This window comes from Giraffa tippelskirchi, chromosome 5, assembly GCF_054371585.1.
Source record: "Giraffa tippelskirchi isolate mGirTip1 chromosome 5, T2T-mGirTip1v1.2.pri, whole genome shotgun sequence".
NCBI classification, from domain to species: domain Eukaryota; kingdom Metazoa; phylum Chordata; class Mammalia; order Artiodactyla; family Giraffidae; genus Giraffa; species Giraffa tippelskirchi.
This window is the reverse complement of record NC_137279.1, coordinates 146710536-146726618: the sequence shown is the minus strand read 5'-3', so window position 1 is coordinate 146726618 and position 16083 is coordinate 146710536. Positions and strand designations below refer to the sequence as shown.

Here is a 16083-nt window from a genome sequence, read left to right as displayed (position 1 = left end):
AGGGAAAGATAATGTGGAAAGAAGACAGCAGTGAAGAACCTTCTGTGTTGAAATAGCATTAGAGGTATCAACATGAATTTATGTTGAAAAATCTATTTTCTATTCTGTCTATTGAAATAGCCTAAGAACCACGACCCTCCAGTAGCCATGAACACATTTACTGCCCACTCTTTCATTTCTAAATTCCATTCCCTTCTAAAAATACTAGGGATCTTTGGAAAATAGCTGTTTCTTGGGCTTCAGAAAGAAGCGTAAAAAGGGCACAAAATCTGGGCTATGTTAAACTGACTCAACGTCTGGAGATGGAACATGCACAGTTTCATCTCTTTATAACTGACCAAAAATGTCCAGAATAGCATAGCTCTCTGCCATTGGATACACATCCCAATTTCTCAACCAACTTTGAATTCTTAATTCTTCATCCATAAGACAGAAAATAAAGGACAAACTCAAAAGCTCTCCTGTACTAAATGATACCAAGTAGATTAAACTACCTAATATAGTACTTTGCATACAACACACATTCAAGAAATGTTTGTTTCTTCTTACTTTAGCCATTCTTTTACCTTCTTTACATACCACTGACCCAACTAATAATCCTCCCTGTGACCTCACTGTAGCTGACCTTAAGTTTAGGAGGCTGCAAATCTGATCATAATATTTCATTCTAAAAATAAAAGTATGCCTTCCTTCTACCATATTATTTGTGTTAGAATAATACCACTTCAAAAGATAAACAGCATTAATCATAATGATTTTCCAAATTTGAGCAGCATATGCTATTTCAAGGAGGCATATATAATTTCAACCAGTTTAAGTGAACAAATTTCAAGCAAAGTACCTAATATTTGGGCCTAGGGATACATTTCTCACAGCTCAAAACAGACATACAAGACGACTAATCACTGGACCTATAAGTTAATAGGTATCCACAGGTACCTCTCGGGGAGCTTTGCATGTTTCTCAGTTGTTTCTGTTTTTTTTCCCACAGATTAATCCAGAAAGACTTTTCTAAGCTCTTTTCTAGCTTCCACAATCTCTCCATTTACTAATATATTCATCAGTTCATCAAATATTTTTTGAGCATCTGATGTGTTACGCATTCTCTTATATATAGATACAGGGTATGTAACATATTTGCAGATATAAGATATAGAAAATTAAAAAGACAACTTCAATACAGTATTGCAAATGTTGATAACAAAAGTACGTGATGTACATTGTAGGGGCCAATATCCCAATAGTTTGCCCTAAGCAAATCAGGAGCAACCAGAAGATTTTAAGTTGGTGAGTAAGATTTGATTTATAATTTTGAAAGATTACTCTGTGAGTGCTGTAGTAAATGTAATCGGAAGGGAGCAAGAAATTCAAGGAAAGATTGTTTCCCATGCAAACAAATAATGCAGAAAATATGAGGCAGAACAACAACAATAATAATATTAGAAAATATCAGCTATTAAGAATGGAATATCCACATTTGCCAGATACTATGTGGGTTATATTCATGATCTCAACTCTCACAACAAGTAGAAAATTAAGTACTGCTATTAGCCCCTGCTCTCTACCATTTATTAGTAATGTATCAGAAAACTCAGGCCCAGAGTAGGTAAGTAATACACCTAATGGAATAGCATTTAAAAAGAAAAAGAATTAAAATCAGTTTGTCTTGAACCACTGTGATATATTTTTCCTACTGACATTTCTCCCCACAAAGCTCATTCAGACCCTCTTCTTTCCTACTGAATTTTCAGACTGTTTCTATGTACAAGGTTATTATCTCATGGTACATGAATATCAAAGGAAATCTTGATTCTAAGAGAGAAAAACTCAATCCCAGGGGCATAAACTAAAGACAAATCCATTTAATCAGATGTTTATTTCACATAAAATGCATACAATTTAACTGAAACATATGAGATAGAAAAAATATTTTAAATAAATATGTATGTTAGCAACTGCCTGATTCTTTTCACATCTTTTACTCCAAACCACTTAACTTTTCCCCATTCATAAGTCCAGTCTCTCTCACAGTTTGGCCTTTGTTAGAGAAGTATATGGAATCTCATCTTCAGAAGTTGCAGGCATTGTATTATGTTCAGTTTTGTCTTTCATACTGATCTCTATCAGGGCTATTGCCATCTATGATGTAGTACATGCAGGCTAACACAAGACAACACTTTCTCTGCCTTACCACAGAATGTTGAATATCATTTCAGTGAACCTTTGTAATCTTTCTTTCTCAAGGAATGTCTGTTTCCCAACTCCAGATCTATTTAATCCTACCTGTATTTCAGGGCCATGTTCTATTTCTATCTTATGAACTCTACCATTTAGCATCTGAAAATAAGGGTTAGGAGAAAGGTCATTTCTTTTCTCATGTGTTTAATGTTTTGCATGACTAACACAAATACACTGATGATGGAGTATCCTATCTTTCCTCTCCAGGAACAATGTTGAGAGAGTCTTATAGGAAAAATTTTCCTGTATTTGTAAAATGTCTGCTACTGAAAAGGGATGCACGGAACAAAGAGAGAGGAAAAACTATTAATCAAAGGATAATGTAGATTAAGGTGGTAGCAGATGTTTTGGCAAAACTATCTTCATATCCAAACAAAATACAAAATCCTCATATATTCATGGTTTGTACTTTTTTCTTATATTGTACATGGCTTATATTTCTATTATGGCCCATTATATACAGAAATTTAATTTACATTTTCTACTAATGCTTTTAAGTTTAAAACACTGTCAGAATTACTCAAGATTAATAAAAACTTTATTGATTAGTTATTTATATGACCATTTTAACAGAAAAAAGATAATCAAATTTTGATTATACTAAATATTATAGTATTATAGAGTTTGTGATGTTTTTCTCAAAATTAGTTTAAATAGTTTGATAGGGAATACAAAACTGCATATTATTACAGAAATAACTTTTGTCAATTATCTTTTAATATTTAAAGTGAATAAAATAAAACATACCTCATTTTTTTCCTAACTAAGAAACCACGTGTCCATCTTTGAATAATCAAAACTGGTGAGTTATGAGCCAGAATTTCATTAATTTTTGAAATAATGTATTTGATATTATCAATTTCATTTTCATAGGTTGATCCCTGTATAAAGAAAATTACTTAATATTCATATTTCATGAAAGTATTTCCAAAAGATATTTTAACTTGCTACTCTGATGGTATAAATTATTAAAACATTCACAGGTATCTAACACACATAATACTTAAGTAACAAATACATTTTTCAAATCTATTTTTATTAGATCATAAGATCAAGAATTAGTAGCACAATTTCAAATCTTTACACAAAATTCAAGATCAATGAGGATAACTTTTTCCATTCTAGATTCTTCTATCTGCTATCATAGGTATAAAATTTTGCCCATAATCATGTTGATCTCTGAAAGGTAGGGGCATGAATAGATACCCAAAGACCCTTAAAAGTATTCTGTGGATCATCATAGATGAAACTGATACATGTTGGATTTATAAAACAACTTGCGGTAGTTCAAAATTTTGTTGCATCTTAACTAGATACAACCCACTCCAGTATTCTTGCCTGGAGAATCCCGGGGATGGGGGAGCCTGGTGGGCTGCCGTCTATGGGGTTGCACAGAGTCGGACACAACTGAAGCGACTTAGCAGCAGCAGCAGCAGCAGCAACTAGATACTTTACAGGAAGACATTCCCTGAGGGAAAGACTTCTATATTATCTTTAAAGAAATTACCTCTAAGATATTTTGTCCTGTAAATTTTTAGATTTTGGAACCACAGACTCCCTATAGCCTCATAAATATATAATAGTGAAATATAATAATGAAAACATTTGAAATATTGTGAGAATTACCAGAATATAACATGGAGACATGAAGTGAGTAAATGCTGGCCACCCCCAAAAAATAGCACTTATTACTTGTTCCATGCAGGGTTGCCACCAATATCAATATGTGATTAAAAAAAGCACAATAAAATGAGATATACCTATAAACTCAACTTGCCCAAATATGAATCCTCCTTCCTAACTTACTTTCTCATATGCTCTTAGTGAATGGTGGTACTGCCCATACAAGCCTAATCCAGAAACCCTGAACCATCCCAGGCTCTCTTTTTCTCTTACTTCTTCATATCCAAATGTTGCTAGCTCCAGTATATTCAACATCCCAAATATCTGATCTCTCTCTCTTCTGTTCTCCACCATTGTTTTTTCTGAATCTCTTTATCACTTCTCTAACCTATGAAAAATGTCCTGATAGCAGAAATAACCCATATTCCCTACTCCTTCCAAATCATAATATGCACTATTGCAGTATGACTTTCAAATTGCAAAACTGATCATACAGCATTTTTGCTTAATATATTTCACTGGTTTAGCATTGAAAGATGAATTACGAATTTCTTGACTTGGCATACAAAATCCTTGATCTAGTCCCTTCTTACCTTCACAGTATTATCTTCCTTCACACTACATATAGTACCCTCCATTCTGGCAAAATCCAACCACTTATATTTCTGAAAATGTCCTGATAAACCTCCATTCTTTTTGCATGCCATTCCCGTTTCTTGACTGCACTTCTCAATTTGTCTCATTATCTTAGTCTTTTGCTGACTCAGTCCTTTCTTCCAAGACGCCTTTCTTGACATTGATCTGAGTTTAATATCTTTCTACAATATTATCCTGTGTTATTTGTTACACTTGACAATGTTGAATTTTATGTAAGCCCTGTCTGTTTTCCAGGGGTCCTGGAAAACAACGAAGGTTAAGAAACCTCCTTATCCCTTTGTTTCAGGAAAATTTAAATACAAAGAAGAATCCTTCCATCATATTATTTAGATTATATCCATGGATGTCCCTCTTGTTCATCTGACAGGCCCTGACACATTCTCTAAATTTCCACTCTTTGCCTATTAAAAATTAGTCAAATTACTTTGTTTTCACTGAGCAGTTTGAATAAAATACCTTCTGGGTAAGACTTTCTCCTAGTAGCTTGAACTTTGCCCCACCTTCTGCCTGAGCCAGTACATAACCCCTCCTTAATAGTTTATCATGAAATGGACTCCTCTTAGGGTAAAATATCAGGCTCTTTGTGAGCCCATGGACACAAAGATCCCCTGCCCGGCTCCTCTGTCCATGGAATTCTCCAGGCAAGAATACTGGAGTGGGTTGCCATTTCCTTCACTAGGGGATCTTCCTGAACCAGGGATTGAAGCCTGGTCTCATGAACTGCAGGCAGATTCTTTACCAACTGAGCCACTAGGGAAGCTGAAAATATTTTCTGTTCTATTGTCAGATCATGCCACTCCCCCTCATCTTACTTTGTTGTTCAGTTGCTCAGTCGTGTCAGACACTTTGTGACCCTATGGACTGCAGCACACCAGGCTTCCCTGTCCTTCATTATCTCCTAGAGTTTGCTCAAACTCATGTCCATTGAGTCAATAATGCCATCCAACCACCTCATCTTCTGTCACCCCTTTCTCCTCCTGCCCTCAATCTTTCCTACCATCAGGGTCTTTCCATTCTACTTAGCCACATCATTTCTTTCTAGCCTTAATCTCTTCTCTAAAAGAAAACTTCTTGTTAGCCTTTAAGGCAAATTATCACCTTTAAGATGCTACAGATCTTAACAGAAGCATTCTCCTTATTGCAATAACATTCATTTGCCTATTGCAATAGCCGTTATCCCTCCCTTGAGATAATCCTTTTGAAAAAGTCTCTTCTTAAGTCCTGATTTGTTTTTTTATTTGATAAGCTTATGGATTCATATTTGGGCAAGTTGAGTTTATAGGTATATCTCATTTTATTGTGCTTTTTTTAATCACATATTGATATTGGTGGCAACCCTGCATGGAACAAGTAATAAGTGCTATTTTTTGGGGGTGGCCAGCATTTACTCACTTCATGTCTCCATGTTAAAAGAATGAAACTAGAACACTTCCTAACACCATACACAAAAATAAACTCAAAATGGATTAAAGATCTAAACGTAAGACCAGAAACTATAAAACTCCTAGAGGAAAACATAGGCAAAACACTCTCCGACATAAATCACAGCAGGATCCTCCATGACCCACCTCCCAGAATATTGGAAATAAAAGCAAAAATAAACAAATGGGACCTAATTAAAATTAAAAGCTTTTGCACAACAAAGGAAACTATAAGCAAGGTGAAAAGACAGCCTTCAAAATGGGAGAAAATAATAGCAAACGAAGCAACAGACAAACAATTAATCTCAAAAATATACAAGCAACTTCTGCAGCTGAATTCCAGAAAAATAAACGACCCAATCAAAAAATGGGCCAAAGAACTAAACAGACATTTCTCCAAAGAAGACATACAGATGGCTAACAAACACATGAAAAGATGCTCAACATCACTCATTATTACAGAAATGCAAATCAAAACCACAATGAGGTATCATTTCACACCAGTCAGAATGGCTGCTATCCAAAAGTCTACAAGCAATAAATGCTGGAGAGGGTGTGGAGAAAAGGGAACCCTCTTACACTGTTGGTGGGAATGCAAACTAGTACAGCCACTATGGAGAACAGTGTGGAGATTCCTTAAAAAACTGGAAATAGAACTGCCATATGATCCAGCAATCCCACTGCTGGGCATACACACCGAAGAAACCAGAATTGAAAGAGACGCGTGTACCCCAATGTTCATCGCAGCACTGTTTACAATAGCCAGGACATGGAAGCAACCTAGATGTCCATCAGCAGACGAATGGATAAGGAAGCTGTGGTACACATACACAATGGAATATTACTCAGCCATTAAAAAAAATACATTTGAATTGGTTCTACTGAGATGGATGAAACTGGAGCCCATTATACAGAGTGAAGTAAGCCAGAAAGAAAAACAACAATACAGTATACTAATGCATATATATGGAATTTGAAAGATGGTAACGATAACCCTATATGCGAGACAGAATAAGAGACACAGATGCATAGAACAATTTTATGGACTCTGAGGGAGAAGGTGAGGGTGGGACGTTCTGGGAGAATAGCATTGAAACATGTATATTATCATATGTGAAACAGAACACCATTCCATGTTCGATGCATGAGACAAAGGCTCAGGGCCGGGGCAATGGGATGACCCAGAGGGATGGGATGGGGAGGGAGGTGGGTGAGGGGTCCAGGAAGGGGAACACATGTAAACTCATGGCTGATTCATGTCAATGTATGGCAAAAACTATTACAATATTGTAAAGTAATTAGCCCCCAACTAAAATAAATAAATTTATTTAAAAAAAAAAAAAAGAAAAAGTCTCTTCTTAAGTCCTGATTTGTTTTTTTATTTGAAAAGCTTATGCTATAAAGCAATTATTGGTCTCTCTTTCCCATTACAACATAAACTCACCAAGCGTAACACCTCTTTCTTTATACTGTATCTCTATGAGTAAGTAAGCTATCTAGTCTGTAACTGGCATTCAAATATCAGTTGACTATTAAATCACTAAGTAACAGACGCTTGTACACTGTCATATTGGTCTCCAAGTTTGCTGTGGCAATGTCAATCTGTTCTTATAACTTAACTCTTATTTGGCTGCAGTAACATACTACTTTTTCTACCTTTTGGATTTTTATTTTTCAGTCTGTTTTCCTGTTTGCTCTTTTTCTATAACTATTTAAATAGAGTATAGTTTAGGTTTGCTTCTTTTTTCACTTCTCTTTGCTAAGTTTCCTTGAATGATCACCTTCCTTGCTATATCTTACTATTTCACATATGCTGATTATCCTATATATCTCCTGGCAAGAATTATCTCTTAGATTACAAACCTATAAAATGAACTTCTAGCTCCATTTGTCTACTTACATGTCAAAAATTGAAATAATTATTTCTCCCATTTGAAAACACCCACAATCTATACTTCACACCACATTACAGATAAAGTCATTAAAATTATTTTCCACCTTGTCAACCAAATAAACTCACATTCTTCTTTCTCTCTCCTCCTTTCCATCTACTAAATCACTTAATTCTATCAAAAACATCTCTCTTCAACCTGTTCCCTATAGTCTATAGGTACTACCAATTTATTAAATCAGCTCTTATAAACTAGGGTCTGAACTATAGACTTTCCTCTAATTTCCCTACATTCAATTTCCCTCCACTCCAAAATTAGAGAATATAGGACTTTTTTTCTAAAATGAAAATCAGGTCATCTAAAATCCTTAAATATTTCCCCCAAATCTTACAACATACTGTGCTATATTCTTAGTATTACACGTAACTCCCTTTGCTCTATTAATCCTATTTTTGATTCCAGCATCATTTGTCATGCCCAAGCATGTCTTCTAAACCCCAAGAACACTAAATCACTTGTTGTCACTTAACTGCGTTTAGCATCATCTCTGTGCCTTTGCCATGCTTTTTACTCTACCTTAACATTCCACAACTGCCAACACCTCCACCTACATGACTTCTTATATTCAAAAAAACTCATCTGAAGTATAAATAATTTTGATTTTGCTTTTTTTCCATGACAATAGGTATGAAATTCAAAATTTTAAAGAAAATATATGTAGATCTTTCACATATTTTGTCCCATATTCAGAACTATATTTTTTCTCATTATTTCTTGGATTACTGCTGCTGCTGTTCAGTTGCTAAATCATGTACAACTCTGCGACTCCATGGACTGCAGCATGTTAGGCTCCCCAGTACTTCCACTATCTCCTGGAGTTTGCTCAAATTCAAGTTTATTGAGCCTGTGATGATATCTAACAGTCTTATCTTCTGCCACCCCCTTCTTTTTTTCCTTCAATCTTTCCCAGCATCAGGGTCTTTTCTAATGAATCAGCTCTTCACATCAGGTAGCCAAAATTTTGGACCATCAGCTCCAACATCAATCCTTCCAATGAATATTCAAGGTGGATTTTCTTTAGGACTGACTGATTTGATCTTCTTGAAGTTCAAGCAACTCTCGAGAGTCTTCTCCAGCACCACACATCAATATTCTTTGCCACTCAGCCTAAATTTACAGTCCAAATCTCACATCCATACGTGACTACTGGAAAAACCATAGCTTTGATTATATAGATCTCTGTCAGCAAAGGGATGTCTCTGCTTTTTTAATAACGCTGTCTAGGTTTGTCATACCTCTCCTTCCAAGGAGTAAGTATGTTTTAAATTCATGGCTACAGTCACCATTTGCAGTGATTTTGGAGCCTAAGAAAATAAAATCTGTCACTGCTTCCACTTTTTCCCCATATATATGCCATGCAGTGATGGGACCGGATGCCATGATCTTAGTTTTTTGAACGTTGAGTTTGAAACCAGTTTTTTCACTCTCCTCTTTCACACTCATCAGGTCCTTTAGTTCCTTTTCACTTTCTGCCATTAGAGTGGTTACCATCTGTATATCTAAAGTTGTTAGTATTTCTCCCAGTGATCTTGATTCCAGCTTGTGATTTATCCAGCTTGGCATTTCACATGATGCATTCTGCATACAAGTTAAATAAGCGGAGCGACAATATACAGCCTTGTGGCACTCCTTTCCCAATTTTGAGCCAGTTAGTTGTTCCATGTCCAGTTCTAACTGCTGCTTGTTGACCCACATACAGGTTTCTCATGAGATACGTAAGGTGGTCTGGTATTCCTCTCTTTGATTAGTGCTTCTGCTTAATTTTCTTTATTTTCTCTACTCTAATTCCTATTCATATATAGTAGGTATTCTAGAGCTCACCTTGATGTTTTACATTTTTTTCTCACCATTTTCAGTTATTTTTTCTCAATTTGGTGAAGCCATGCTGTCAAAAGTTAGGTTTCTCATGTTGAGGTTTTTTAATAGCTTGTCAACTACTTCAGTGATGTGGCTGAGCCTAAGCTCCTTTCTGAAACCTCTGTCTGCCCTATCACAGACGAGTCCTTCTACAACAGTTTGCTACTATAACCCTGCTTGTATGAGGGCCTCTCCATGAAATGTATCCTCTGATTTCTAGCAAGAGATCCCTCCTGTTATTTAGTCTACTATCAACCGTGACAAATAAGGAGATTTGCAGAATCTCCTCTAGTTCCTGTCATTTTGTTTTACGTGTCAGGAAGGATAGCTCAAAGTCAGGCTAACCCATTCCCTACCTTTGATTCTTATCTTCATTATATCAAAAATTCTTCATTATGTATAAAAGTACCTCTATGATACAATCTATTGTTTAGTTCTTATCCTTTACTGGTTTCTAGTAAAAATGTGATTTCCTCCAATCTTCATGGACTTTTTTGTTCATTGCATGTGAGCTCATGGTATGTGTGTATGTGCACGCGTGTTTAGAGTAACAAAGTATGCCATCTCAAATATGCTCCGTATATTGATTATTGAGTCAAAGGCATTTGAAAAACAGCAAATGCAGGGAGAGGCACTCTCTGAACTTCCTTTATCTATCTAAAGACAGATTCACCCAAAGGCATTCAATTGTCATATTTTATCAATCAGGAAAGGAGTCTCATCACAAGAAAGGAGATTAGAAGGTGATTAGAAGGGGAGAAAATTAGAAGACATCACAACCAAATGAATTTTGTCACAAATTCCCATCTATTCTTCTAGAGACCCATTCATCTTTCTTAAAAATAATTTACTGTCTCATAAGAGGCCTATACCCTCCCTCCCTTTCCCCCTATTTAGATGGCATTAAGAATGAATCCCCATCTCAAGGAGATACTCAATTCTCCCTAAGCATCTTCTCAGTACACATGAGATATAAATGTTAATAAGCTTCTGCTTGTTTTTCTCTTGTTAATCTGCCTTATATTACAGGGTCTCAGCCAAGAGCTCAGAAGAGTAGAAGGAAAATTGTTTTTCCTCCTCTAGTTTGAAAGTGAGGAAGAATAATACAGGAAAGAATTTAGATGGCTAGGTTTAAGTGGTCCTGGTCAGACTCTGCAGTTCTCACCAGCAGAGAACCATGAAGCTCACATTGCAGTTTACAGCAGAGTCTTGCTTCCCTCCAAGGTATGGATAATTCCTCTTCTAAGCAATAACGAAAATCATCAGCTGTGGGTGGGATAGGAGTCTCTGCCAAAAAACAAGTAACCTCTAGACAACAGTCAAGATTTATGATGTCCTAAAACAATTATGCTGTAAAATGCGAATAAAGATATCACCTACTGTAGTAGAGGGAATTTTACTCAATGCTCTGTGGTGACCTAAATGGGAAGAAAATCCAAGGAAGAGGGTACATATGTTTAGGTGTGGTTGATTCACTTTGAGGTACAGCAGAAACTAATGCACCATTATAAAGCAACTATACTCCAAATTAAAAAAAACAAAACAAAACAAAAGACATCACTGCAAACTTGTACAAATGCCATAAACCATTTGATAGCTGAGGACAAATGGATGTATCTTCTAAGGGAAAGTAATGCATATTTCCTCTACTACATGAGTGATGACTCTAAAGAAAAACTGCCTGGGTTTAAATTCCATTTCTACCACTTGCTAACTATGCAATCTCGGGTAAGTAACCCATCTGTCCCCTATTAATCATCTGTAAAATAGAGAAAACTTCATTGAGGTTTTGTGAGAAAATATTTGTAAAGCACATAGAACAGTGCTAAAACATTTCAAGCATCCAAATAAGGTCATCTGTCAACAGTTTAAGGACTTCTGTATACCTTATCCTATTTGATACTTAACAAATTAGTACAGGAATTTACTAAGCAATTTATTCAAACATAACAAAATGAAGAAATTAACTGTAAACTAATATTTTCAATCCAATAAAATGAACTAAAGAATTATAGTAAAAGCTTGCCAAAGAACACACATTTACAGAAGATATTATCAAGAATCAACAAAACAGATGATAAAATAATGAAATATCTGTACTCTCCCACTTGCCACTGTAATCTTGGGATGAAAAAATGGCTACTGCAAATCCTTGCATAAAGCATAACAAGGCATTTCCAAGAAAGGTAAGAATTTTGTAAACATGATGCATATGGAAGATAGTACTCTGTGTTCTAACATGAAGTGTAGCTTAAAAAACAAATTTTCAAACTACATTCTTTTCAGATTGTATATAATTACACAAAGAGATTCCCAATTAATCTGATATTTAAATACACCTGTACGTATTTTTTCTTCCTTTTCCCCATTTTTATTTCTTTCGTATGTATCTATTCCCTATACTCTTTTAAAATTATATTTGTAATTTTTTCCATCAGAATTTACTGATTTGATACATTCGTCTCAGCATAACTGAAAAATGTAAATCATGCTACTCCCACAAGTATTTATTTCACATAGAATAAACACATGCAGTATTCACCTTTTTATTCCATCTGTAATATATTCACTTTAACATTCACATGAAATGGTGAGTATCTCTGAAACTCCCCACAAAGGCTAGAAAAATTTTATATTATTTTAAATCAACATTTCTTAGGGTCACTGGTAAATACTTTGGGAACAAACTTTAGACAATTCACCAATTAAAAAATTTCACCTGAACTAAGTAACATTAAATAACAACAAAAAATTTAGAACCATAATAATAAAACGCTAAAATTTTTAGGACAGATGAAAGTACAAGAATAAAAAACTTTACACAAATTTCCACCACTTGAAGTACCTATTATCATTTTTAAAAGTTCACTTCCAATTACTTTCCCTGACTCTGAGCTTATCTTTTCATTCAGTTAATAGGGTCTTTTACAGAGTATTTTTAAAAATTGATGAAGTTCACTTTACCATTTTTTCTTTTTAAAGATTGTGCTTTTAGTATCAGGTCTGTCTTTGCCTCATCCTAGATCCTAAAGATTTCATTCAATTTTATTTTTTCTAAAAGTTTTTTAGTTTTCAGTTTTACATTTAACTCCAAGATCCAATTTAATTTTTTTGAGTTGTAAAACTTAAGGAAGTTCATTTCTTGTGTATGTGTGTCTATGTGTATGTTTGTCCAACTGTTCCAAATAACATTTATTGAAAAAGCTGTATTTTCTCCATCAAGTTCTGTTCATATTTTGTTAGATTTACATCTAAGTATTTCATTTTTGAGTTATTATAAATGACAATATGTATTTAATTTTGGTTAACATGTACTCACTCTTAGTTCACAGAAATAGGATTTTTGTTTACTTAGCACCCTACAGAACTGTTAAGCTCACTTTTTAGTTTTAAGAAATTTTTTGGTAAATTCTGTGGCATTTTCCATGTAGGTGATCATTTCATCTGCAAATAGTTTATTTATTCTTTATCTCATCTGTATGTTTTTTTATTTCCTTTTCTCACTTTATTGCACCACCTAGACTTACCAGCAGTATGTTGACAAGAGAAATAACAGCCATCTGTTTTGTTCCCAGTCTTAGGAAGAAAACATTCTTGAGTCTTTTGATATGGGAGATTACATTAATTCATTTTCAAATATTGAACCAGCTGTGCATCCCTGAAACAAGTTCTACTTGCTCATGGTATATAATTCTTCTTATATATGCTAAATTATATTTGCTAATGTTTTGTTAAAGATTTTTGTGCTTATATTCACTAGGGCTATTTTTATCCCAGGGATAAGTCCCACCTCATCATGATGTATGATCTTTTTAATATATTAGTGAATTCAGTTTGCTAACATTTTGTTGAGGGTTTTGCATCCATATTCATCAAGGATATTGATCTGTAATTTTCTTTTCTTCTAGTGTCCTCATATAGTTTTGGTTTCAGCTAAGTGCTCCTTTAGATACTATTTCTTTTTGAAAAGTATGAGAAAAATTGGTATTAGTTTTTCCTTAAATGTTTGGTAGAATTACCAGTGAAGCCATCTGGTTCTAAACTTCTATGTTAGGAGACTTTTGATTACTGATTCAATCTCCCTGCTAGTAATTAGTGCCTTAACTTTTTTTATTCTTCATGATTTAGTCTTAGTAAGTTGTGTGTTTCTAGGAATGTATCCATTTCTAGGTTGTCTGTTGGCATACAATTGCTTATAGCAGTCTCTCATAATCTTCTGTATTTGTGTGGTATCAATTGTGATGTCTCCTCTTCCTTGGATCTTACTTCTTTGGATTCTCTCTCTCAAGTATAACAAAAAGTTTGTCCATTTTGTTTATATTTTCAAAAAATAAATCTCTTGGTTTCATTTATCTTTTCTGTAGTCTTTTTAGTCTCTATTCCATTTATTTCTGGTCTTTATTTCCTTCTTCCCACAAAATTTGGTTTAATTTGTTCTTCTTTTTTTCTAGTTCCTTGGGGTGTAGTTAAGATTGTTCATTTGAGTTCTTTTTTTTAATGTAGGCATCTATCACTAAAAAATGCCCTCTAAGCAGCTTTTACTATATCCCATTAGTTAAGTTGTCATTCTATTTTCATTTAAGATTTTTTTTTTCGTTTTCAATACATTGGTTGTCATAAGCTTTTTAATCGCCACATAATTGTGAATTTTCCTGTTTTCCCTTGTAATTGATTTCTTGTTCTGTCACTCAGTTGTGTCTGACTCTGCAACTCCATGGACTACAGCACAGCAGGCTTCCCTGTCCTCCATACCTCTCAGAGTTTGCTCAAAGTCACGTCCATTGAGTCAGCAATGCCATCCAACCTATCATCCTCTGTCGTCCCCTTCTCCTCCGGTCTTCAATCTTTCCCAGAATCAGGTTCTTTTCCAAAGAGCTGGCTCTTTGCATCAGGTGGCCAAAGTATTGGAACTTCAGCATCAGTCCTTCCAATGAGTATTCAGGGTTGACTTCCTTTAGGATTGACTAGTTTGATCTCCTTACGATCCAAGGGAATCTCAAAAGTCTTCTTCAGCACCACAGTTTGAAAGCATAAATTCTTTGGTAACCTCTGAGACAACATTAAATGCACCAACATTCCCATTATAGAGGGTCACAGAAGGAGAAGAGAGAAAGGACCTGAGAAAATATTTGAAGAAGTATAGCTGAAAACTTCCCTAAAAATGGGAAAGGAAATAGTCAACCAAGTCCAGGACGTGCAGAGAGTCCCATGCAGGATAAACCCAAGGGGGAACACACTGAGACATAGTAATCAAAATGATGAAAAGTAAAGATAAAGACAAAATGTTAAAAGCAACAAGGGAAAAAATGACAAGTAACATACAAGGAACTTCCATAAAGTTTTCAGTTGATTTCTCAACAGAAACTACAAATCAGAGAAGAAGGTCAGGATATTTAAAGTGAGGAAAGGAAAGAACCTACAACTAAGAATACTCTACCTAGCAAGACTCTTGCTCAGATTTCATTGAGAAATCAAAAGCTTTCCAGACAGGCAACAGTTAAAGAGATTCAGACCACCAAACCAGCTTTACAACAAAAGCTAAAGGAACTTCTCTAAACAAGAAACACAAGAGAAGGAAAAGACTTACAAAAAATAAACCCCAAACAATTTAGAAAATGGTAATAGGATCATATATATTGATAATCACCTTAAATGTAAGTGGATTAAATGCATCAACCCAAAAACATAGATTGGTTGGGCAGATGAAAATGTGTATGTATGTATTTCCACTTCCCAATCACTCCACTTGACCCCCAAATTGTATGCAGTTATTTTATATTGTTAGGTTAATCATGTTTCCACTATGGCTTGCAAATGTAATTATCTTTTATTTTCTATCTGGCTATTAAGAAAACTGATAAACATATTTTACTATTGTTATTATGTAACTATTATTTGCTTAATAGCATTGTATCATGATTGATCAACAGAAAATAATAGAATTCTATATCACTAAATCTACCATTTAATACAAATCCTGTAATCACTTTTTAAAATTCAGATGCATATCAGAATTATCTTGGAATTTTTTGAAAAATATAAATGCCCAGGTATTGATATTGTCTCAAAAGCTCCACGTGTGTTTCTAATGAGCAGCCATGTTTAAAAACAACTGGACTATATGATGATCTTTTACTTTAAAAAAAAAAGAAAAGAAAATGCTGTGGATTCCAGATATAGAATCCTTTGGCATTTAGGTTACTGAGTATAAGAATTAAGTTGCTAGATTAATTCTCATGTAGTATTTTAATACAGACAGGGAATGTTCAATCTAACTATTTTATTTTTAGAATTATAACTGACATGATTTGATAGAATGTTTTTTCTTAAAATTC

General features: G+C 34.6%; 1 protein-coding gene across 4 annotated transcripts in view; it reads right to left on the bottom strand.

Moving 5' to 3' along the window:
• Nucleotides 1-16083, bottom strand: part of LRRIQ3 (leucine rich repeats and IQ motif containing 3) — a 176784-nt gene that overhangs the window by 133729 nt on the left and 26972 nt on the right. For all 4 annotated transcript variants that reach the window (XR_014053605.1, XM_081490214.1, XM_081490215.1 and 1 more), the window contains exon 4: nt 2986-3119. Coding sequence is in view for 3 of the 4 variants with exons in the window: in XM_081490214.1 (XP_081346340.1) it covers nt 2986-3119 (134 nt within the window). In the remaining variant the exon portion in view is untranslated. The remainder of the gene's footprint in view (nt 1-2985; nt 3120-16083) is intronic.